The 25,979-nt window shown below is 40.9% G+C and overlaps 1 protein-coding gene across 3 annotated transcripts in view; it reads right to left on the bottom strand.

Moving 5' to 3' along the window:
* Window positions 1-25,979, bottom strand: part of VWA8 (von Willebrand factor A domain containing 8) — a 192,216-nt gene that overhangs the window by 18,757 nt on the left and 147,480 nt on the right. For all 3 annotated transcript variants that reach the window (XM_069970562.1, XM_069970561.1, XM_069970563.1), the window contains exon 39: window positions 9,158-9,266. In XM_069970562.1, the coding sequence (XP_069826663.1) occupies window positions 9,158-9,266 (109 nt within the window). The remainder of the gene's footprint in view (window positions 1-9,157; window positions 9,267-25,979) is intronic.

Genomic DNA, 25,979 nt, shown 5'->3' with positions numbered 1-25,979 from the left:
GGACGGGAGCCACAGAGGGCGCTGGACCGCCGGTCGGGGGACACAGGAGATACCGTACGGGGGCGGGGCCGCAAGGTATGCTAGATGGGGGCGGGGGCTGCATGTTATGCTGGACAGGGGGACGCAGGGGACGCCGGACGGACGCAGGGGACGCTGACAGGGAGGGGCCTCTGGACGGGGGACGCCGTGCACATTGCAGCTGGGCATTTGCAGCACCCGGGAGGCCCGCTCGGCGGCCGGGTGCTGCTAGTGTCAGGGGGCCCAATCCATTTCAGGATCGGGTACAGGGCCCCCTGATGTGGCGGGCCCCATAGCAACCGCTACGGTTGCTATGGCGGTAGTTCCGCCACTGGATGCTACACAGAGGGGGCTATTCTATATCGAGGGATGCTACACAGAGAGGGCTATTCTATATCGGGGGATGCTACACAGAGAGGGCTATTCTATATAGGGGATTCTACACAGAGGGGGCTATTCTATATTGGGGGATGCTACACAGAGAGGGCTATTCTATATAGGGGATTCTACACAGAGAGGGCTATTCTATATAGGGGGATGCTACACAGAGGGGCTATTCTATATAGGGGATGTTACACAGAGGGGCTATTCTATATAGGGGGATGCTACACAGAGAGGGCTATTCTATATAGGGGATGCTACACAGAGGGGGCTATTCTATATCAGGGGATGCTACACAGAGAGGGCTATTCTATATAGGGGGATGCTACACAGAGGGAGCTATTCTATATAGGGGGATGCTACACAGAGGGGGATATTCTATATAAGGGATGCTACACAGAGGGGGATATTCTATATAAGGGATGCTACACAGAGGGCCTTATTCTATATGGTAGGGATGCTGTTTGGAGAAAATGCTACAGAGGGGCCTAATATATATATATATATATATATATATATATATATATATACCATGTCCTAAGGCTATATGACCTATAGATGCTGTATAGGGTTTTTCGGTGGTCATTTATATAGTTAATGGTCATGGAAAATCCCTATGCAGCATTTATAGTTCATATAGCCTGAGGACATGGTTTAAAGCCCCTTCAGCCAGGGTATCTGGTTAGTGAGCAGGGTTAGTTGGGGCATGGTAAGCGGGGTGTCCACAATTTCTGAACAACCTGGGGCGCATGGTACCCTTAATTAGCCCCTGTATGGATGGAAACATGGCACAAAATCAAAATGAACAGGCAACCAAAATTATGTGCTCACTGTGAAAATCCATAATCCATAATAAAAAGGAGACTGTAACTTACAATTAAGTCTACTATAGATGGCATTGCTGCTATGCTGACATGGGATCTCTGACCCTGTAATTCACTATCCACAGAGTTACAGTATGTGACTCACAAAGGAAAGGAGTGGATTACTGCTGGACATCTGTGATTTTATAATAGATATGACCATCATATGTTTCTTTTAGAAGTTGCAAAACAAATTAGTCAAAAGGGATTTTTAAGAGATGTTGTAACAGAAAACTTTTGGACCATATTATTGCATACTGTATTTTTACATGTAAAAATGTCCCAGTTTGAATACCCTTTCTATTTTGTAATGCGGTTTCTCTGCATGCATTGATTTGCTAACTCTATACATTGTGCAGTGTGATCATTTATTATGCACAGTGCACTGGGAAAAAAATTAGGCTGGGTTCACACTACATTTTTACAATCCGTTTTTTTTTTCCCCCAAAAAAAAATAAAAATAAAAAAGGATAAAAAAATTGATGCATTTTTGGCCATCCGTTTTGATCCATTTTTCCATGGACTTCCATTATAAAAAAATACAGATCAAAGGGGATCAGTTTTTTTTAATGGACACATAAATTAGGTCGACTAAGTTTTTGTGTACATTAAAAAAAACTGATCCGTTTTGATCTTGGTAAAAAAAGTAAAATGTTCTGTCTAGAAATAAGTACACCCAATCTTGAGCTAGATGTCAGTGACAGCTGGATTCTAAAGAGAGTAGGCAAGGATGGTTTATTATTGTCTCCACCTTGCCAGTCATGGAGTGACTGCTATGTACACAGCACAACAGGCAGCCATAGGGATTCCTGCTTCCTGTCCTGGTGATCATGTGATTATCAGATGCCAGTTAAAGTGATACTGTATGAACCAACCCACTCCCCCAAACTGCTGTCACCGTCTGTTAGATGACCATAAATCCTTCCCGCTCGTGTTTTTTAAAATGCATCTGGTCCCTTGGTTACTCGGCCACGTTGACTTGGGTGCTGCAGATTATGTTTACTCTCAATGGCTGCTGCAGATTAAAACATAAATTTTACCCTAAACAAGGCACCAAGCACATTTTAAAAGACACGAACGGAAAGAACTTTACAAGGTACTATTAAACAAAGTGATTATAGACCGTACTTGGCCAATTACCAGCCGTTTTGTCCGGTAATTGTTTTGCGTATGAACCAAAATCCCGATAACGATAGCAACGGTCAGCTGGCCGTCACTCCGCAAATATCAGGCCATCTAGTACGGACCTTACTCTCATATGTAAAAACGCATATGCTAATATGTAAAAACAAACAAACAAACAAAAAATCATAATAATAATAATATAAAGTAAAGTTTTATCTATCCAGGAATTACATATATATATATATTTTTTACATTTTCTCCTATATGACAAAAAATGTGATATAAAAATGACATAACAATGAAGCCCTCTATATTACCAAAAACAAGATGTTTAAACAAATCGTTCTAGGCAGTAGCCAAGACAAGTGGATGAAATCAGATCAGAATAGTAAAGATTTCTTCTTCAACACAGTTCCAGCAAGTGCTTGTACTGATTAAATCCAGCGATGCGCCTGCCTTCATGGAGATGCATTCCACACAGATTCTACATTCATTTGCAGCTGACACTAATTTGTTGATCAAAGTAATAGCTGTTGTACAAGCAGAAGACTATGCTCAGTGTGTGGAACATTATGAATGGGGGAAGGGGGGGAGGGGAGAACTCCCCTGGAAAGAAATATGAATATGTTATTATACTAGTTTCGTAAGGTCTAGAGCCATAGGCTGTATTCATGTTTTACAGGCCGCCCTAGGGCTGCATCTTCTCAAGCCACCCAGGGCTGTATTAACAGCTGCTGCTGCCCTAGGCGCTAAACCTGAAGACGCCCCATCTACACGCACCTATTGGCGATACCAGACCTGACCAATACCACCATGCCCCCCACCCCCCCTGGAAAAGACACCAGATTTACTGGCAAGTCTGAACGGCAGGAGGGAAACTAAAAAAATAAAAACTAAAAAATTAGTTTTTTCTGTCCCCCTGCTCCCTGGTGCTGCCCCCTGCAAGGTGCTGCCCTAGGCACCGGACCACGGGTGCCTAGTGGTAAATACGGCCCTGAAGCCACCGGGATTAAAATTTCAATCATTCAGGTTTGTGTGAACCCCAACTTACTGTAAGTTTTCATCTCTAGTAAAGTCATACAGAGATGTATAATATTTGATTTTTTTTAAGTGCAAACATTAATTTAAAATTGTCTGCAACACAAAAATGTATAATACGATTACACAGAGGTTACAAGCACCAGCACTCGGATAATACCAAGTCAGTATATTAGCCACAACGGGCCAACTAGATGTTTTCTGAATGAAACAGAGTGCGACGTTGGGGCATGGCACTTAAGATAGTAATGTGTCTCTTTAGTTTTAGTGGCACAGGCAAGGGGAGTGTTTAAAAGTAATAAAAAGTGGTAGGAAAAGTGTGAGAGAAGACCCTTGAATGACCAAGTGACAAAAATGAGACCACCATATATATGGCAAGGAATTGTCAGAAAGCTACTTCCTATCCCAAAAACTGAAGGCTATGTGAAGTCTTTGACACAGGTGAATTAACAAGGTTAAAGAATAGTCAGATCTTCAACCAAAGTATTTTAAGGCAATATGCACATGCTGTATAGCCTAATACAGACTTACATTATTATTATTATTATTTATTTATAGAGCGCCCTTAATTCTGGGGTGCAATACAAGCGATAGGTGTAACAAACAGGAACATTATAAGATCAAAACACATTACATGAAGGTAAATGGCAGACTGGTACATGGGGGAAGAGGACCCTATGAATACATGGCAATTTAAAGGAAGTATGTTGTCTTCTCTTATTTTTGTCTGTTAAACTAGGGGCAGTCTTGGACAAATATCTGCAAATGTAATTTAAACATACTGCTGTTGTAGTAGATTATTAAAAGATACCTTATACCTGATAAAGGAAACAACAGACTAGAGCTGACCCACTGACTTCTATGAGTGAGCTTACTATGAATTTTTTGTGGTCTCTGCAGAAGTCATTAAGCAGAGGGAGAGGATGATTTCTGACCATCACCTATTGTAAATGGACTGATCTTGGTTATATCCTGGTGTTGTTTTCATTGTATTCTTGGCTGTATAGATAATTGAAAATTGATACAGAACAGGAAATATTAGCTTATTATTAGGTTTAGTGGCCAAACTGAAAATGGCACTGTTTCCGTTTAATTGAATATTATAATCAAAATAAAATATACAACACATTGTCATTACCAAACTACAGAGCTCTGATGATATGGACGAGACAATTAAAGATTGTATGAGCAGCATAGTGAGCTGGCCTTTCTCTACTCCATGGGTTGGTAAGGGGACCATGTCAAACAATTGCTAGGCCCATTGTTACGTAAATGATTTGGTGGGGAACCTGTACAAAGAGGGGGTAACCATTTTGATTTTCTATATTGGGCACTATTTTTTCTACGTATTATTCAGATTTACAGCACCACATTAAGAGGACTAAGGCAGCTGTCTATAGCGCTTTCAAGTAAATCTTTCAGCAGCAATTCATGTTCTAAACTGCTGACACTGTTAGATAGCTGTTAGGTCTGCTTGGAACTCAGTTTGCTGCTGACTGTCAAACAAGCAGGGATAAGAGGGGGAGTGAGGAGGTCAAGAGCTTGGGAAAGCCTCTTTGACCCTTTGCGCTAAAGATTAAAAGCACAATTCTATGTTCTGAAAACATAGAAGAATATACGAGAGGTGCCGTGTGTCTCCTTGACCTAACAGCTATGTAAGGGTCCTATTACACCAAAAGATGTCTGACAGATTATCTGACAGATTTTTTTCAGCCAAAGCCAGGAACAGAGAACAGGTCGTAAAGATAAGACTGTTATTTCTCCTCTTTTCAAATCGATTCCTGGCTTTGGCTAAAAAAATCTGTTAAATAATAAGTCAGACATCTTTTGGTGTAATAGGCCTTTACAGTGCCAGCAGTTTGGAATGTGAATTGCAGCTCATTCAATTTAAACAAAACATTTAACAGGAAATGAACAAACAGTGTATGATGCCAGAGATTGAAGAATTATTATGCAAGGTAATAAGGAAACAGGACTTTAGTAATCTAGGGAAAAAAATAACAGCTTTGCAGGTGTTTGCATTCCCCGTTAAAGAGTAAGAATTCGAGCAATGACCCAGAGAAAAGTGAGACATCATTAAGATGAATCCATTCCAGAAATGACATCTTACATAATAGAGATGATCACACACCAGGCTACCGCTTCTACTAGCATGGAGCTTCAGAACATTTGTGTGCTCCCACATGATGAAGGTTCACAGGTGTGAGACCCTGACTTCTGAACAAGATCATAGCTAATGCCAACAAGGGGGAGACATAAAAGTTACAATGCAGTGTCAGTGAAAAAAAGAAAGTATGAGATGGCACACCAGCATTCCTGCAGGAAACTGATGTACAAGGCAATGTGCTGATCGCACGCATGTAACTGAATTCTTTACAAGCACAGTGAAATATGAATGTCGGCTGCAGGGAGAGGGGAGAGGGGGAGTATATGTCACAACAACATTTTACCAGGTGCTGCACCAGGTTGTTTATAAATTTTACTTCTGGTTTATGTCTGGTACAAAAAAAACATCCAATTACATACAAAGTATGAAAAAGAAAACATTTGAAAGAGAAAAAAATAAACAAAATCTTTTAGTAACAGATGTAAAAAACAAATTTAGGACGGGTGTCCTACAATATATCTGATACATACCGATGCAAACCAAGTTAATTCACACAACTGCAAATGTGGGCGCTCTGTGCTCCCACATTTGTAGTTTTGCAGGGTGGCAATTATTTTAAACAAAGAAATTAAGCAAAACCACAAATGTGGGAACAGCCTGTCAGGAATGTGTCTGCCAATTTGTATTTTGGCTTAAAAAAACAGACTTTTGCACATCAGTTTGCATGTTTGCATCAATCAGCATCCGTGTTCCTATCAGTTTAGGGTAAATTCACACGGGCTGATCCGCAGCGGATTTAACGCTGTGAATTCGCAGCTAAATCGGCAGCAGATCCATCCCCTGTGAATTCCAATGCAATTACATACTCGCAGTGGGATTGTCATTGCCGCATTAACCCCCGCCGCCCGGTATGATACATTACCGGCACTACGATCCGGGCGGCATCTGAGGCTCCCGGAGGTCCCGCACAACCAATCAGTGCACGGCCCCGCCACAGTCACTGATTGGCTGCGTGGGACCTCCGGGAGACGGGAGCCTCAGATGCCGCCGGATCGTGGTGCCGGTAATGTATCATCCCGGGCGGCGGGGATTAATGCGGCCGGCACTTACATACTGGCAGCGGGAACACAATCCCGCTGCGAGTATGTAATTGCATTGGAATCCACAGGGGATCGATCCGCTGCCGATTTAGCTGTGAATTCCCAGCGTTAAATCCTCTGCGGATCCGCCCGTGTGAATTTACCCTTAATTTTCTTCTTTGGTTTCTTGCTGCTTCTGTGCATGCTCAGTGCAAAAACGGATGAAAACATACGGATGTGAACGGAAATACCTTCCGTTTAGATCCGTCCTCATTGACTACACTGTAAAAAAAAAAAACAAGTGCACTTTCCTTTCGTGATCCGTTTTTTTTTTAAACGGAAAGGAAGATACTGCAAACACAATTTTTTCTCTGTTCAAAAAAATGTATCTTGAACGGATTGCATGCAAACGGAGCACAATTAGGGCAAACAGAGCAGAATAATATATCATGGAAATCTATGGGGATTTTAACGGATCCGCCAGTTTCCGTTTTGCTTACTCTAAAACGGAAAAGGTAGACGGAATGGTGCCGGATGGTCAAACGCTGATGTGAACGTAGCCTTAAAGAGGCACTGTCACCAAAAGCTTTTTACATGTCAGAGAGACATTAAAAAATGGCCAGCACTCCAATACCACTGTTACACTATGTAAGTTGCACACTGCTGAGGCTAATATACAGACAAAAACAGAAAAGTGCAACAGCAACCTACAAGTGGTAGGACTTACTATATATACTCCCCCTATTGAGGTAAACCTTAGTGAGATGTTTCCTGGCCTCTCTTGGGCTAACATTAAAGTAGTAACTCACCAAAAAGTTTTTTCTTTCAAATCAATTGGTCCTAGCAAGTGCCAGAGATTTGTAATCCCTCAGGCTGTCGGCCCTGTAAAGAGTGAGGATACAGCTATATCTGTATCCAGGCATTTTCCAGGTGGTCTCCGGGTGGTATTCTCTCACTGCACAGAGTGGCCAACTTGAGGGACATGAGCAAATTTGGTTTGCTCATCTCTATTAGGAACCATCTCTCTGAGGTTCACCCTAGAGGAGGGTTTTTTTTACTGTGCGTACAACTCGTGGTGGTGGTGAGGAGTATATACGGTAAGTCCGAGCGCTTGCAGGTTGCTGATGCACTTTCCTGTTTAGGTCAGAGGGACATGTCAAAAGTTTTGATTGGTCTGGGTCCAGTGCCAGAGTGTCCAGCCCGTAATCGTGAGAATGAGTTGGGAGAAGCCAGGATAGGTACATTCCTCTCCAGGCTCTGTGTCACGTGACAAGACAACTCATAATATAAGTCTACGAAGACATGTCTTTTCTCACTGACAAAGAGGGGGGGAACGAATGGTCTGCCTCCTGCCTCATTCCATTGATCAGTCCAGGTCTGAGTGTCCGGCCCGCGAACGATCGTGAGAACAAGTCAGGTAAGCCAGGTTAAGCACACTCCTCTCCAGGATCTGTGACATGTGAAAGTCTATGGGGGCATGTCTTTTGTCAATGACACAGAGCAGGGAACGGACGGTGTGGCAACTCTCCTCCCTCATTCCATTGATCGGTCACGGTCTCAACACTCAAACCCTAATAAATAATTATGACATTTCTCTTTGACACGTCAAAAGTTTTTTCTTGTGACAATAACCCTTTAAAGAAGAACTCCAAAGAGACGCAGGGGGAACATAATAATGGAGTGATACATACATGTCCCGGTGGCCCCACAGTGCATTGCCACCCGACGGTCAGGGCCCCACTCAGGAATGTCTGCTCAGACAATAAGTAACACCTCTGCAGTCAATGACTAGCTGAGTGGGTAGTTTCTGTTAAATTATGCAAAATAGGAACTCGAACATACAGGAGACCGGAGGGAGACAATGAGGGGTTGCGCTGCGGCTGTGGGAGTACTGGGATGGGCAAGTATGACTTCGTTATTATGTTCCCACTACCCCATTATGATGATTTTTAGTGTAGAGGATGTAAATCTAATGCCGGAAATTACCCAGGTCTGCTCTGCATTACATTTTTGCATTCAATCTCTAGAGTATGGTATGTGACAACCTGGTCCAGATGATGCATGCAGCTTAATTTGAGCTATACTGTTGGTCTGAACATTTACTTTAGAGTCCACATATTCCACAGCGCTGTACATAGATTGTCATCAGTCACCTTATTAGGGCTCACATCAAAATTTCAAATCCATTTGGTTTTGTATCTTTTAGGACAGTGAGAGAAAACCAAAGTATGAGAGAATGCTCAAACATGTTGACCCTGCTCAGAATTAAACTGTGAGCCCGAGTGTTGCAGGGTAACAATGCAGCGTCACCGTGTTTCACTTTCATACAGAGTAGTGCTTGTTGTCAGTTCTGCTTCTTATAATTTGACTGTGGTCTATGTGCCTTCACTCAAACATATAAGTATAATGCCAAAAAGAAAAAAACTGAATTAAATGTGCAAAAAGCATGGGAGAAATATGATGTTCCACATAAGTTATAGAAGGACAATGATACAGAAATTGTTGACGTGACATTTACATGAAGTGTAAACTGTACATTTACTAACCTGTTCCACCAGCCCAAGTATTACCACCAACATGAGGCATGTTATCTGGATCCAGTTTTCCATGTTTTGGTGAGCTCACATCCAAACCACTGTCTTTCTGCACTGTAATCTGAAAAAGAAAAATGGTTTTATTCTATAGTAGGATTTGCATTACAAGTATTCTATGAGATTCTATTCTACTACACTGGTTACATAAAGCACAATAGACTATTAACCCTACTGTAAAGTATAACAATCTGTTGCCTCTGTGTAAATTAAAGGGAAACTAACAGCAGGTTGGAAGCATCTGACTACATATTGATACTTTAAGACTTTCTAATGTGTCTAAAATTTCCCTCATGTACAAATAACCATGATTTATACTCGAAACCATATAGATATTATGAATGTCTCCTTATACAGAATAGATGGTAGGCTCAGAAAATAGAACCTACGGCTGACAATAAAATGAATGTATGAAACCAACAGTAGATCCTAGAAGAGATTGTGTAAACTTACTGCACTTAAGGACTTAGATGTACAGTCAATGTTTAACTGTACCTATGCATGAATGACTTATATTACAGATGCATCAGGTCATCTGGTTTCTCCTGTCTTTTAATTTGGCTTTTACTCATTCCCTTATGTCCGTGACCTCCATTACTTGACAGATCCATGCATTCCTTACTCACTTAGAACAGCTCTTATTTCTTATTTTATGGGATTAAAAATGCAACCTTCACAACATGCCTCAATTAGCACACATGTGAATGACTGGTCGCCTGTATCATCCTGTGAACCAAAAGAAAGGTCTCTGCTCCCTTCTCAACATCTAGACCTACATCTAACCCTCTGCTTCTTTGATCCTAATCCCCTTCATCTGTTCTTCTGCTTTGTGGTCAGATCATGCCTACTCTGAAATCCCTCCAAGTTAGCTATTTTCAACAATGTTTAGCACATGCAAGCATTGACTTCTGGTCATTGCGCTATAATAGATTAATGTTGCAAAATCACAAGGTAAAATAACTTACTATTAATTAGACTACTATTAGTCTTCATCTTCTATGATGGCTCCTACTCTTCTGTCTTGCCAGGGTAATTAGGTTTAGCACTAGCGCAAACTGAATGTTCAGCACATGTGAAGGTACTTCCCATATTTATCAAGCCTCATTAAGCTTTTATTTATTTTAAGAAAAAAGACTTTTTTAAATTTTTTTTGCAGGATAGTGCCAAAGGGGCATGGTCTAAAATGCCCTAGAACCACAGCACCCCTTTCCTCTCTACTTCCCCCCATATATAGACCCCTGCCTATGTCATAGTTAGCAGTAACACTACACCTTTCATACTATTGGTACAGGTGCAGTGAGTCTATGAACGGAGGCTTAAGTAACTCACTGTGCCTGTGCTATTAGTGCACAGAATTTGGGCAAGGCTCTGTGACATGGGCATGGCCCTGTATGTAGGTGCTGCAGTCCTAGGGCGCAGGGAACCCTAGACCACACCTCTATGACACGACCCAGCAAAGAATAAACATATTTTTCAATAAAACCACAGGTAAACCACAGGGATGTGGTTAAGCGAACTGCGTTTTTAGATACATTTATTATATGTGACATGTCAACCCCTTAACGCTATGCGTGAATATAATTATTATTTATTTATAAAGCGCACTTAATTCCAGAGCGCTATACAGGCGACAGGGGTAACAAACAAGAACATTACAAGATCAAAACACATTAAATGAAGGCAGATGGCAGACTGGTACATGGGGAAGAGGACCCTGCCCGCGAGGGCTTACAATCTATAAGGTAATTGGAGAGAAACAGGAGGTAAAGTAAAGTGCAGCCATTCAAGTGTGATGCAGAATTATAAGTTGTAACCTAGTTTGAATAGATGGGTTTTGAGGTTACTTTTAAAGGACTTGATGGTGGATGAGAGATGGATGTGTCGGGGTAGCGAGTTCCAGAGTATAGGGGAGGCTCGAGCAAAGTCTTGGAGGCGGTTGTGCGAGGTACGAACAAGGGGGGAGTGCAGACGGAGGTCACTGAAAGATCGAAGGTTGCGTGAGGGACGGTAGTAGGATATCAGGTCAGAAATGTACGAGGGGGACAGGTTGTGGATGGCCTTGTACGTCATGGTCAACAATTTAAAGTGAATACATTGGGCAATGGGGAGCCAGTGAAGGGATTAGAAGAGGGGAGAGGCAGAGGCAAAGCGAGGGGAAAAGTGGATTAGTCGGGCAGCAGAGTTAAGGATAGACTGGAGGGGATCAAGGAAGTTAGATGGAAGGCCAGAGAGGAGGATGTTACAGTAGTCCAAGCGGGAGATAATGAGAGCATGTACCAGCAGTTTTGTGGAGTCAGGGGTGAGAAAAGAGCGGATTCTGGAAATGTTTTTGAGGTGAAAGTGGCAGGAGGTGGTCAGGGCCTGAATATGTGGTTTAAAAGACAGGGCAGAATCTAAGGTGACCCCAAGGCAGCGGACTTGGGGGACAGAGAGCAGTCATTGATAGTGATTGACAGATTAGATGGCAGGGTAGAGCGGGATGGGGGGAAAATGAATATTTGCTTTAAAGGAGAAGTCCAGCAAAATCCAAAACTTGATTGCTGGCAGGGGGTGGGGGAAACATAATAAAGAAAATATACTTACCAGCCCCTGTGCCTGCGCAGCGCAGCATCCCCAGGATCCTGGACCCCGCTGGATATAATTTTCTCACAGCTACAGTGTACGTCACAACCAGGCAGGAAATATAGCCCGCTCAGCCGATCAGTGACTACAGCGGTGTCCCAACCCAGTTTTGACAAAAGGGACATAGCATAGTGAAAAAGGGGTGGGCCATAGTGAAAAGGGGGTGGGGCATCACAAGAATGGGGCATGGCTAATGTGTGATTTTGTTGCACATAAAAAAATGCACCAAAATTGTGCTGTAACATTTTGGTGTAAAATAAGTCAACTAACTAGACTAGAAATCATGGTGAGATTTATCAAACATGGTGTAAAGTGAAACTGGCTCAGTTGCCCCTAGCAACCAATCAGATTCCACCTTTCATTTCCAGTAATTCTGGGCTATTGCCTAAATGTTGTACAGTTGCCCTATCATGTGTTTTTTATGATCATATAACCTTTATCAGTTTTATATAAGTCCTGAAAACTGCTTTAAGTAATGAAGTTTGCCAATCCTCAACAATTAAAGGTATCTTTGGACAAAGTTTAAACCTAACATGACTAAACCATACAAGCCAGTGCATCTTTATCACCTCCACACTAATTGTCCTTAGCAGACTCCTGAGTGTTCTAGGATAGTTGACAAGTCTGCTCATTCAGGCTCAGCTGCCACTTCCACTATACATAAACCACTCAGCACTTTTCAGCCAGACACTTATGAGTTCCCTTTTCAGACCACAGAAGATTCTTGGCCACCCACTCTGTCAGCCAAAGATAGTATAGGGTAAACGCAGGTGAAAAACAGTACACAACACCACAAATAATATCAACCAGCAAAAGCAAGCATCCAATATTTGCATTATATAGGAATTATACTACATTTAGGGAAAGAAAAAGATTTTAACCGCAAGGGCATATTTAGCTCCTCACAGTGACATTTGATTGACATTTTGGTTTTCAATTCCAATAACCAATGTTATTGTTGTTATATTCTATTACTCTATTAATGTATATTAAACTAGAAAATGCACATAAAATATTTAAGGATATTCCATAATTTAAAAAAGATGGTCAGGATACAAGAGAGATTTTATCCTCTCATTCGCTTATAACACTTAGTACCTGTTGTGTTTTCGAATATCTAAGCACAGGCAAAATAAACTGTTAAGAGTTCACTCTCACTTGTGTCATGTTTGCGCTGGGTGGCCTTTTTCCTACCTTCACCTTTGATACCTTTTATCATTTACAGTAAATGTTAGACATCAATTGCTTAATCAAATGGTTCTGGACAAGGACAAGGGACCACTGCTCTGCATGTGAAAGAGAGGACTTGGGGAAGGTGAAAGTTCTGCAAAACTAAATATGCTGAACCAAAAATTACAGTTTGCAAGATATGGACAAATAAAAATAGTGCTACTGTGAAGGCATCACACTGAAACGTCTACAGAAATACAATAACCATACATAGAACCACAAAAATCCATATAAAAAGCCAATACATATAAGAAAGGTACTATTACTGTCTAACCATAAGGGGTTTTCTTATTATGGAAATTGTATATTACATCATGTAAATTAATCACTTTAGGGAATACTCATAATTCGGTGTTTAAAATCATGTTGTTTGTTACCCATTGTAACAACATGGGGTAGATTTATGAAAGGGTGTAAATGTACACCTAATGTAAACTGCCCACAGCAACCAATCACAGCTCCTCTTATATTTTACCAGAGCTGAAAGCTGAGCGGTGATTGGTTGCTGTGGGCAGTTTATACCAGGTGTATATTTACACCCTTTAATAAATTTCCTCTCTATGTCTAATTTATAGTGCCCCTAGTGCAGAAAACTCTTGCTTCATGGGTTGATACTGTCGAAGAAGGCAATTTTTTCTAATAATTGTGGCATAAGAGCAAATCTGTGCATGTGAATCCAATTTTCCTTTTCTGTTACTAATTCCAGTATTCCAATATTTCATCACATATTTGCAGGGAGCCATGTCAACATGTGAGCCATGCCAACTAAATAGCACAGCTCATTTTTACTGTGTCGGAGACTTCAGCTTTAAATGTGACCTTTGTAGCTTTTATCTCTAAATAAAGATTTCACTGAGTTGTAATAATGGCTGTTTAGGAGTGGAGCTGAAGATGCCTAGACAACTATTGTTCTTCTCCATATTTTATGGCTCATAAATCAGAAAGGCATAATCTTAGAAGAACACTGCAATGCTGTCCTGCTGTTGAGTTTAGGCTATCTAGACAGACAGATAAACATATCAAAAATTACAATTGCTTTTCACTTGCAAATTAAATATTTTCTTTTATTCCTGCTTAAACACAGCCTCTCACCTCTGGTGTTAACACAATCTGAGATTCCCTGCCCCAAGCTCTTTATTCTCTTGCTCCTGTATTCTACCCTTTCCCAGGCCCAATTTCCATATCCCATGCCATACACACATTGGTGAAAAGCAGATTTGAGTAAGGAGTTACTGGAAGCAGAACGGCCATAGGTTTAGCCATCTTGTACTCAATGATTGTTAAATACTTTGATGCTACAAACCAATGTAAATGTCCTTACTGTAGTATGTGCTGCTTAACCCCCAAATGTCTAGCTAAAGCTTTCCTAGGAAATTTTCCCAGCTGTTTACAAGGATGCTGGAAGTGTGAAGGCTTTGGATTTGCAGATATATTTGTATTTTTCCCCTCACTGGTAATAATGTGATCAATATCCTCTAGGAAGCTCTGCTTAATAAAGGTAATTGCTGTGATGTGGAAAAACAAATGTTAGATATATGTGAGAAGACATATGTATTGGTATATAATAATTGGTATTTAACCACTACACTTATAGATGGAAAGACTTCTACTAATTGGTTCCGGTGGGCTAATTAAATGAATAGTACACCTTTTTAATATCCTATGGTCCCATTTACCCCTTGAGTGGCGGTCGTCTCCCAGTCAGTGTGGTGTGCAATGTCAAGCTCCTGGCCTCTCCTTTTCCTCTTACTTTACCCTTATGCCTGTCTTTGTCCAAAAATCCATTGGGTTTGGGTCTGTTAGTTCTGTATTTTGCAGTTATACTTCCAGCTGGAACAGTTACTCAGCACTACAAGTCCCAGAATGCATGGCTTACCCTCAGCTCTTCAGAACAGTCCTCACACCCTACCTAGTCCTCTCCCTAGCACTCCTGCCACTTCTTCGCCAAAAACATCGAATGTCTTTGCACAATCAGTGAGACTGAAGCATTAGTATGTGTTTACACATGTTGGAGATTTAATGCAGTACTGCAGCGTCAATAATACAGCACCAGAATGAAATGAAGCAGTACTGCAATGAAACTCCAACGTGTTAACACAAGTTAAGAAAGCATTGTGTATTTACTCCTCACTCTCCCTCAGGGCCCTTTTACACGGTATGATTATCGTGTGAGAAATCATTATATTGTTCAAATTTAATCGATAATCATTTTGTGTGTATGCAGGCAACGATTGAAAAATCCGTTGTGTCGTTGATCACATCTTTTAAGCTGACCCTTAAATGATTGCTAATCGTTAGCTACTCGTTCGCTAAATCTACACATCGTTCGTTCTTTTGCTGGGATCAGAAGTAAACGATTGTAGTAACAATTGCAACTAAAGACTATTAGTTTGTGTAATATGGTGAATGATTTCAGGTCATTTCTATCCGTGTCTATTCTTTAAGCGGGGAGTGACAGAGTGGAGGCGCAAGGCATCGCACTGACACACTGAGGCTGGCGGCACTCCGAGTGGAGCCTGCGGTGGGGGCTCCGCACGGAATTCCACCACTTTTACTCAGTGTGAGCATACCCATACACAATAAAGGGAGACAAACTTTGTTCACTGTGTAGTGCAGGTGCTGGGTGTCAGAACCAGGCTGAGGATAGCTCATCAGTCCATTTTGCCCGGAAAACCCCTTTAATAAAATTCCGAGTATAAAAAGGAAAAATACAAATTGCTTTTTAACCAATAGATAAGTATTTAAGTGCCAACTTTCAGAATATTGCCACAAAAACTACTTCCAGTAACAACATTATCAAGAAAACAATGAATTGTTCAATTGTAAAATCATGAAATGAAGCAATCACAATGTTTTCCCAATGCAGTTAAACTAATCTCCTTATAAGAAGGTCACGCTGAATGTTACGTTAAAGCTCTCATGTGACAAATGTGTGCAGCCAGTCATTACAGGGACATCTGATGTTAGCTGACTGCTATACATAATATATATACATATTAGAAAGATGGATTTCTTGGCAACAAAACAGCAAACTGCAAAAGTTATGCAAAAAGTAATGACAAAACTAATTAGAAACCTGGAACAACATACCACCCTTTTTAGAAATCAAGAACAGTATACGTAGGACATTTACCATCATGGGGCGATGTCTCACGCCTGGATGAAACATTTTATAACCATTTTTACTTCAATATAGCTGAACAAGTAGTATACACCTTTTAGTAGGGAAACCACAAGTAGGCTATGTTTGGGGTGAAACCCTGGCAAAATAGGTTCACACATTGCAACTTGTTATTTCTTATCCATGCAACTATTTACAAAAGCACACAAGTTATCCCATTTCTCCGTTGTATTAATTAGAATAGTTTTCAGGCAATAGAAAGATATCACTGGTATCTTAACCACTGGACTGAAAGAAGCACAGCAGCTCCCGTAGCTTCCATTTAGAGTAGAAAATTCCTCAAAAGAATCCTTGTGATTATAGCTTGGCTTCTTGCCCGTTGCAAGCCCAGAGTGCCTATTCAAATACAGTAGCTCTATTATCAAAATAATCTTGCTTTATGTTGTGTTTATGAAGGAGCACATTCCAAGGATTCTAGAACCCCATCTGTGCCTGTAAATACATTGGGAAACCTACCCCAAACAGGAGCGCCCTCACTGGCACAGTATACTATTAAAACAAAGGGGTCTTCCAGTACACAAAGAGATTATGTTACTTCACGCAATCAGTAATAAGTCAAAGTTGTTGTCCTCAAAGCAGGATAAGGCTATGTTAACACAATGTAAAAATAAGTGCAAAGAATAGCTGTTATTAATGTTCATTATTAACGGACACTGTTTTGCCTCCACTTAATTTTACACTTTGTGAACATAACCTAAACATGTAATGCCCTTTATTGTACTCAATGTGATGTAGGCATTTCTTCATAGCTACCAACAAAAAAATTTATGTAAAAAAAATTATAGAGGGAATTTATCAGTAGTGTAGTCCTGTTTTTTGTGTCAGAAAGTCGCATTTTTTTGCAAATTCTTTTTGCGTTAAAAATGTACAGTACGTATTTTCACATACTATACCCACCTATCCCTGGTGATGCATTGGGAATTCTCCTGCATTGTTGACATCTAATCCAGGCTGTCCTCCTCCACCTGCTTCTCTAGTTCTCTATACCATTGTGTAGATCATATTGTGCTCCCTCACTTGCTAAGCCTCTCACATTAGTTTCTAATTCCCATCTACTGTTTCATAGGCAATATGCTCACCCTCGTAGAACTGCTAGTACTACAACTGAGCATATGCGGACAGAAAGTTGAAGCAGAACTACATTTTAGCCCTAGGCAGAAAGCTATAAGCATCACATTTTGGGTCAGTAAGTGGTGGGGGATTATGTGGAAAACCGCTGTAGATGTTATTACTATACATTGAGGGTTTTTACTTAGTACCATATACTTTTCAGAGGAGTCAACTTCCAAATACTGGAATACCCCTTTAACACAAGGACATTTAAACAAATATCACACATACTAAGGGTCGTTTCCTGGACCTATTAGATGGCCTGATAATCGGGTAGTAAGGGCTGCATGGATATTGGTAGCATAAACACCTGATACATTACCTCTCCCCACTCCCGGTCTTCTCTCCTGTCCTCCGTAGCTTCTTGGTCCCGGTGGCAGCAGCGTCAGAGCGGCCTGTCAGCTGATGACAGTGTAAGGAAAATAATAAAGTTTATACTTATGTGTCCAGGCTCCCCTGGTGTCCTGCAGCCGTTACACTGTGTTTTCTGCTCCCTGCTGCCACCTCTGACACGTCTGGCCCCATATCTGTACTGACAGGCAGCTCAGCGAATCACTGGTCATGGGGCTGTCCCATCTGGCATGGCAGAAGTGTCAGAGGTGGCTGTTGGAAGCAGGAAAACAAGGAAAAGGCACCAGGACACCAGGGAAGAATGGGTAAGTATAAACTTTATTTTCTATGTGAAAGCAAAGGCTGCGCAGGTATTGCTAACAACGTATGTAAAGCCCTTGTTACACAATCAATCGTCGAGCCTTCTAATAGGCTCAGTAGGCGAACACCAATCTGGCAAATCGGAGCTCGCTTACGCTGCTCATCTGGCCATGTTATACAGCCTTAAGTATTGTTTGCTAATAATTAGAGATGAGCAAACGATCAGCATTTGATTAGTGGCAGCTGCTGAACTTAGATAAAGCTCTAAGGTTGTCTGGAAAACATGGATACAGCCAATGACTATATCCATGTTTTCCACATAGCCTTAGGGCTTTATCCAACTTCAGCAGCCGCCACTGATCAAATGCCGAACATTCGGGTTCGGATCGACTCGAGCATGCTCGAGTTTCGCTCATCTCTACTAATAATCACTGCTTGTTCTGCTAGAGGTTGTTGTAGCACAGCATTAGTAACAGAGAGCATATGTTATATAGCATTATTAAAACATTTTTCTATGGAATACCCCTTTAAATTTCCCCTTCTTGAAGTGGAAGGTGCTTTAGGCTGGCCACATCTTTATAAGTACAGTCAGTCACCCCTAGGAGGAGTTGGGCAGCTGTATGTAGCCAGTCTAGATCTTTTTTCATGACACAATATTCATGTTGAGTTATATGAATTTATTACCAGTAGTCTAGACACTTTCAATTCACAGAAGTGTTCCTTACTATTAATGAAAACTCTACAGGGGGTATGAGGCACTAAGCATTTTACTAGATTAAAAAGCCATATAGCGGCCTTGTTAATGTAAAGCTATCTTGTACTGTAGTCATGGAGTCTTTAGGTGTAGCATTTTGGTTTTGCAATTTGGCAAACTTTCAGCATATCTAACTTGTCATCACTACAAAGGTGGCCGAAGAGGTTAGAAGCTTTTGCCCAGAGTAGTTGAGTCATTTTTAAGCTATAATATGTCTCTCCAGCCAAGCTGCAATGTAATAGATTTTACAGGGATAAAAGCAGGACTGCCAGCAGCTGTCTGATGGTGCATGATGGAATGTCCAATAGCTGCCCTCAGTATTACAGGAAAAATAGCAATAAATCTGTGTGGTTAATATAACCATTACCTTTACAGTAAGAAGCTGCATTCTTTTATGACTATTAAACTCTGAATTATTTAATTGTACTAAATTACACCAGGGGGCTTGGAAAATGATTTTGGATGACAGACCCTGGAGCTGTTTACTTTTCATAAAGAAGGGCCCTTTGTATTCTATGCCTTCATAAAGAGATGCCGAGCTTGTTTTGGTTATGGATACGATCCTTTCATGGCTAGAGAGTTACAGAGCACATACCTATGGATTTGTGTAGGAAGCCTTTCTGGCAGTGACAGTGTTAAGCCTGCAGCACATTCCGCACAGGATTTGCTATTTGATTATAGGATCACTATGTTATTGTATTTGAGGGCAAATGATTAGCTAAGGGTTGCTTTGAGGACTGCGCAGCGCTCATTATGAGATGCACACATCATCTGCCAGGTGCAGCACAATTGCTAGGTGCACTGTTAATAATACGATTACTGTACATGCTTGAAATGTTTTATTTTTCCTTTACTCCTTTTGCTATTCATGACCAATATACACCTCTACTTCTACTGCTGGAACTTTCCTTTCCCGTAAATAATTAAATTAACCTGTGATCAAAGAAAGTTATTCATTAGGTTAAAGGGGATGATGGGATAAATAGATGTGTGAACACAAGGGCAGTTGTATAAATATTGGTGGAAGGTTTTGGCAATGTATAAAAATAGTCATTAATCCAAACGTTTTTGGTTATTAACCTATTGAACATTTCATATGTGATAATAAATGCTAAACAATCTATTAAAAAGGTCCAAGCACCATGTGCATGTTTATCCCTAGACTAGTGATGTATATAATATATACAACTATAACATATTGCTATTAATAATACAATAGGCAATTTTATATGCAGCTCTAATGGTATAAGAATCAGGCATGAAATGCCCATATCTGGAGTTTATCTTGCTGGGACCAAGAGTGTAAAAAGTGTCAAATTGCAATATGCGTAAAGTAGTATTCCGCTCAATTTAAACTTTTAATATGTTGCTGCCCTAGAGAACATTACAAACATGCTATTCTTACTATTCCACGCTCCCCCAATGACCTCCTACGTAATCTTCGGGTCCCGGCTTCCCTTTAGAGACAGAGTCATCTTGGCATTTAGAGTACGCTCAGCCAATCACTGACAGTGTTGCGGCCAGTGATTGGCTCTAGCGGGCTGCATTAATCAAACATACAAATGAATATATAAAAAAGTTTGTAATGTATCTTATTAGTGAAAAAGCCTTATTCTCCAGTTCCTTTTCTGCCCTACCCTTGGTCTTCTATTTGTAGCTTATAAAGCTAAGTGCTACTGTATAAATTCCATGCTGCTGCTGTTTCTTGGGGTACGCTGTAGAGATATATTGGAGCAGGATTCTCTCCTCTGTGTGTACTATATGCAGTGTATGGGAAACACCATAGCAGCTACTTACACACAAATAATCAACGGTTAGATACTTATAATAATGGTGATCATTAGGGGCATCAGCTTTACCTCAGTGTACCAGCAATGCTTACATAATATTTAATTTTAAGTTACCAACAATCTTTGAATAAAACAGCTGCTGTCCCAGCTGTGGACTCGTATCAATGGTCTATGATACATAATCATGTTAGTCAACCAATACTTTTCCTGTGTTTCATTCTGAAAAAATGAACGTTAGCCACAATTTAAACCACTTGGACATTTCTTGGCCATCTGCCTCACATCCCTCATCTCTTAAGTTACATCTGGTGCCTGCCAAAACTCAGTCACCATAAGAAGGCTTTCCTCAGGAGAAAGACATGCAAAGGCATTGATTGTAACATCATGTTACCAGGCTGATAGCACAAGACAATTATGGAGCGATTGTGAGCTGCCAAAATCACATATTATGAATTGAATATTAAGAAAAGGGGAATTTTCTACTTATTGAAGTTTGCCGGTGTCATGGCATATGGTAGTGGGACACCTTTGTACTATACGTTGTCCTGTGTAAAAGTGCAAGTAGTTGTGGGCTATAATACTAATTATAAACCAGGAATAATAAAAAAAAATGTTCAAGGAAGAACATACACCTATAGAGTTGCTTAAATGTAATATGGTACCTAAGCCCTGTTTCATATTATTCTCTGAAAAAGGGGTCAAGGGCTTATTTTCAGGATAGGTCTTATTTTCAGAGAAACAGTAGTTGGTATACAGTAGTTGTATTTGTCTTACTGTATTGTCCCACTGTTGTTATGCTACTATACTTAGTTCCTCTGTAGTTAGGCCTTCATACTGTATACCTCCCCTCTCTGAAGTTGTTGTTCCCATACTGTATTCATCCCATTCTGCAGTAAGGCCCCCTTATACTATATATCCCCCCTGTAGTTGCCCTACGTACCCTCTGTCCCACATATTTAATGTCCCCTACTGTACTCTTATTACTCCTGCCTTCCTTGCAGTTTGTGTTGAGCAAGTGGGAGCGAAGAATAACAAGTCTGGCACTGATTGGCTGATGCTCAGCCACCCAGTGTTAGGCATCTGGTCAGCTGACTCTAAACTAGGGTATATTTTTGGAGTAGAACTTGTATTCCAATCCTATTCCCCAAAAAATCAGCAAAATGAAGCTAGGTCTTAATTTCAGGGTTTATTTTATTTTCAGAGAAACACGGTAGTAAGAATGGGTATAGGGTAACAGATGGATAATGATATATAAATTGCAGTAAGTATTTTTATTAAAGTATTGTATTGCCCCCCCCCCCCCCCCAACTCAAAGTAATACAAGTCACCAATATACATTTATTACAAGAAATGCACAAAAATGTTTTTTTCCTTGCACTTACTACTGCATCAAAGCTTCACTTCCTGGATAACATGGTGATGTCACTCCCTGGATAAAATGGTGATGTCACGACCCGACTCCCAGAGCTGTGCAGGCTGTGGCTGCTGGAGAGGATGATGGCAGAGGGATGCTCAGTGTCCCTCCAGTGCCCTGTGTCCCCTGCCATCATCCTCTCTAGCAGCCACTTCTGATGAAATATAGCTAGAGGATACTCAACAGCAGGGGAACACATCAAGTGCAAAACAGTGGGCACTTAAAGTAACCACTGATCTGCTCCCAAATGGAACTGGGGACTTTGCCCATTAGTTTGTTGCAGGGAAGAGAAATCTTTAACCATTGGTAATGAGTACTATGAAAGTTCAGAACCTCACTTTTCTGGGCACTGTAAACCTGTCCCTTCTTTAACTCTTTATAGAAATCTCACAGATGCTCTAAGATCGCCCACTGCCTCACAACTTGCTTTGATTGGCATAACCACACATGTCTGCCAGAAAAAAATAATGTTTTGCCTTTATGTAGCTTGTCTCTTAAAGAAGCAGTTATTATAAGCAAATTATTATTGCCCCCCCCCCAGCTGCTGGCGCGTATACTCACCGAAGCTGATTGGTGTCCCGCAGCGCAGCTTCGTTCCGCTCACTTCAGCCTCTGCTGTGACTCCTCTTCTGTGTCCTGTGATTGAGAGCTCCAAGTCACGTGCTTTCATAGAGAATGCATTGAAGCGCGTGAGTTCCGGCGTACAATCACAGGAGACAGAAGAGTAATCATAGCAGAGGCTGGCGTAAGCGCGCGCCGGATTTGAAGGGCGAAGAAGGACCAGAACCAAGCCACGCCGTGGGACACTGATCAGCTGCGGTTAGTATACATGCCAGCGCCTAGCGGGGGCGGGTTTTTATAATTTTGTTGTGAACTGCTTCTTTAATATAATTATATTTAGAAACTTCCAGAATGTCAATATAGAATTCTTTTACTGTAATGAAGCCAAGTGAAACATGTTTCTATCGATGTTCTAAAGGATGTACAGGTGATTACTTCAATGCAATATGTGCATTTTCCTCTGGAGGAGACACTATTCTTTCATGTTGTTTGTAAACTCCATTAAACATTCTTCAAAGTATAACAGGGGAAGTGTTAAGAATGCCTACTAACTAGAGCATGCAATAGCAAAGAATAATGTTATTAATGCAGATGTGGTAGGCTGCCACTGTGAGGATGACAAAGATCAGGAAAAGCTAACCTTGTGGGAGAATCAACATGCAAACAGATCATTACAGCACACTATAATAAATTACACTAATAAGAAGAAAAAATGATGTCCTATACTGCTTCAGGGCAGATCTTCAACCCCCCAAAATAGCACAGCATCAGAACATGACAGACACCATGACTGTGACCTGAAAGAGCTTCAGTTTGGCATGCAAGGGAATCAGCACTATTTTTGTTGTTATGCTCCTATAACAGAGAACAACCGAAAAAATAACAGTGCCTTAAGCCCTGCCTTTAAGCCAGTCCTTAAAGATTTTACCAAATTGTTAGGCTTGATTAAATGAAAGAAACCATGGTCCCAACAAGATAGATGTCAACTAAAACAATAGACTGAACCATAAGGCTAATTCAAGATTGAAAACCAACTCATGGGGGGAAAACATAACTTCATACAATGTTATTTGCCAGGTCCTGCACCATTTTTTTAGTGCATGGCACTTTTCGCCAAAATTTGCACCAAACATTCAGAAACCCAAAATTTCTTTGGGAAAGAACTAATACTGGCCACATTTTTGGCGCACAAATATACACTGTGAATCTGCTGGAAACAGGGGTTTAGGGGTGAATAAAAAGTTTACAACGTGACAAATAAATCATGTGTGTTCCACCTTTAAAACTCTGCTGGGAATGGCAAAACACACAAGGAGAATTCATAAGATTTTTCATTTATTCCTCCAGAATGCGATTGTTTTCAGTCAGATGGGAGTGAAATATGGTGCAAATATAACAAAAAAAAGAAAGGAAAACATTCAGGTAGACCAAGTAAGATGTCAGAGTGTATGGAGAGCAAAATCAGAGCAGTAAAAAACAATTGGGTGTAGTGGAGGAGTTGAGGGTTATCATCCCTGCACCTGCGATGATCAGCAATAATTAACAACTTTTGCCAATGTATGCCCCATTTGCCAGGTTGGTAGGCAGAGGGCATGCACCTCTCAACAAATCCAGTGTGGGACACAGGAGCAGGCATTTAGGTAAGAGCTGTGTAAATATGCCAGCGTTGATAAATTCCATCTATGGATCCTATTACACCAACAGATATCTGAGCAATTTATCTGACAGATTTTTGAAGCCAAAACCAGGAACAGACTTTAAACACAGAACAGGTCAGAAAGGAAAGACTGGGATCTATCCTCTTCTCAAATTCATTTCTGGCTTTGGCTTAAAAAATCTGTCAGATAAATTGGTCAGAAATCTGTTGGTGCAAGAGGGCCCTAAGTCAGTGGCGTAGCTATAGGGGTCGCAACCGTCGCCATGGCAACCGGGCCCCAAGCTACAGGGGGCCCGCTGGCCTCCCTCACCACTTCCTGCGCCTCTGTTCTCCTGAATCAGCTGTGATAATGGCGATTCGGGAGAACTGCTTTGTGATCCTGGAGGCAGCCTAACGCTGCAGTGTGGGCTCCTGATTCCTCCCCATCATTTTTTTCTTGCTGCACTCTGATGTGTGTGTCTGGCTGCCTGTCTGTGGATGTAAATATGCAGTGTGCAAGTGTATGTGTATAAGTGTTTCTGTAAGTAATGTGCTCAGTATGTGTATTATGTGTGCGTGTGTCTGTCTGTCTGTCTGTGTATTAGAACTGTGGATGTAAATATGCAGTGTGCAAGTGTATGTGTATAAAGTGTGTTTCTGTATCTGATGTGCTAAGTATGTGTATTGTGTGTAAAGCATGTACAGTATGTGTGTATATGATGCATGTACAGTGTGTGTGTGTATGATGCATGTGTATGCATGTACAGTGTGTGTATATGACGTATGTGTATGCATGTACAGTGTGCGTGTGTATATGACGTATGTGTATGCATGTACAGTGTGCGTGTATATGACTTATGAGTATGCATGTACAGTGTGTGTATATGACGTATGCGTATGCATGAACAGTGTGTGTGTATATGACGTATGCGTATGCATGTACAGTGTGTGTGTATATGACGTATGTGTATGCATGTACAGTGTGTGTGTATATGACGTATGTGTATGCATGTACAGTGTGTGTGTATATGACGTATGTGTATGCATGTACAGTGTGTGTGTATATGACGTATGTGTATGCATGTACAGTGTGTGTATATATGACATATGTGTATGCATGTACAGTGTGTGTGTATATGATGTATGTGTATGCATGTACAGTGTGTGTATATGACGTATGTGTATGCATGTACAGTGTGTGTGTATATGATGTATGTGTATGCATGTACAGTGTGTGTGTGTATGCTGGTGTACAGTATGTGTGTATGATGCATGTATATGTGTATAAGTGTACAGTATTTGTGTAGGAGATATATGTGCAATATGTATATAAGTAGTCTTTATAACAGTGTGAACAGGATCCTATGTTGTACCTGGGTGTTGGGTGTGTTTCACTACAACCACTCCACAGTTGTCACAATCACATACCAGTCCATAAAGAAACACACACAATACTTCTTTTCAAATGGTCAATGGTCACCGCGGCTTGAGAGAACATCTATTCCTCCAAGTTCACTCTTTGACATCTCAGGCATTGTTCACAGAGGTGAGATGATCCATGATACATGTGCAAAGTTTCAAGCCTTGACAAAGAGAACGTTTTCCCTTGAAACGTTGCACATGTATCATGGATCATCTCACCTCTGTAAACAACGCCTGAGATGTCAAAGACTGAACTTGGAGGAATGGATGTTCTCTCAAGCCGCGGTGTATGGACTGGGGGATATACATGGATGTTATTACTAACGTACACCTGTATGTGCTGCTGGCATTTACTAATCATGAAGATTTGACCATTTGAAAAGAAGTATTGTGTGTGTTTCTTTAT

This window comes from Dendropsophus ebraccatus, chromosome 5 (assembly GCF_027789765.1).
Source record: "Dendropsophus ebraccatus isolate aDenEbr1 chromosome 5, aDenEbr1.pat, whole genome shotgun sequence".
Classification (NCBI taxonomy): domain Eukaryota; kingdom Metazoa; phylum Chordata; class Amphibia; order Anura; family Hylidae; genus Dendropsophus; species Dendropsophus ebraccatus.
The sequence above is the reverse complement of the archived record's forward strand: the minus strand, read 5'-3'. Positions and strand labels throughout refer to the sequence as shown.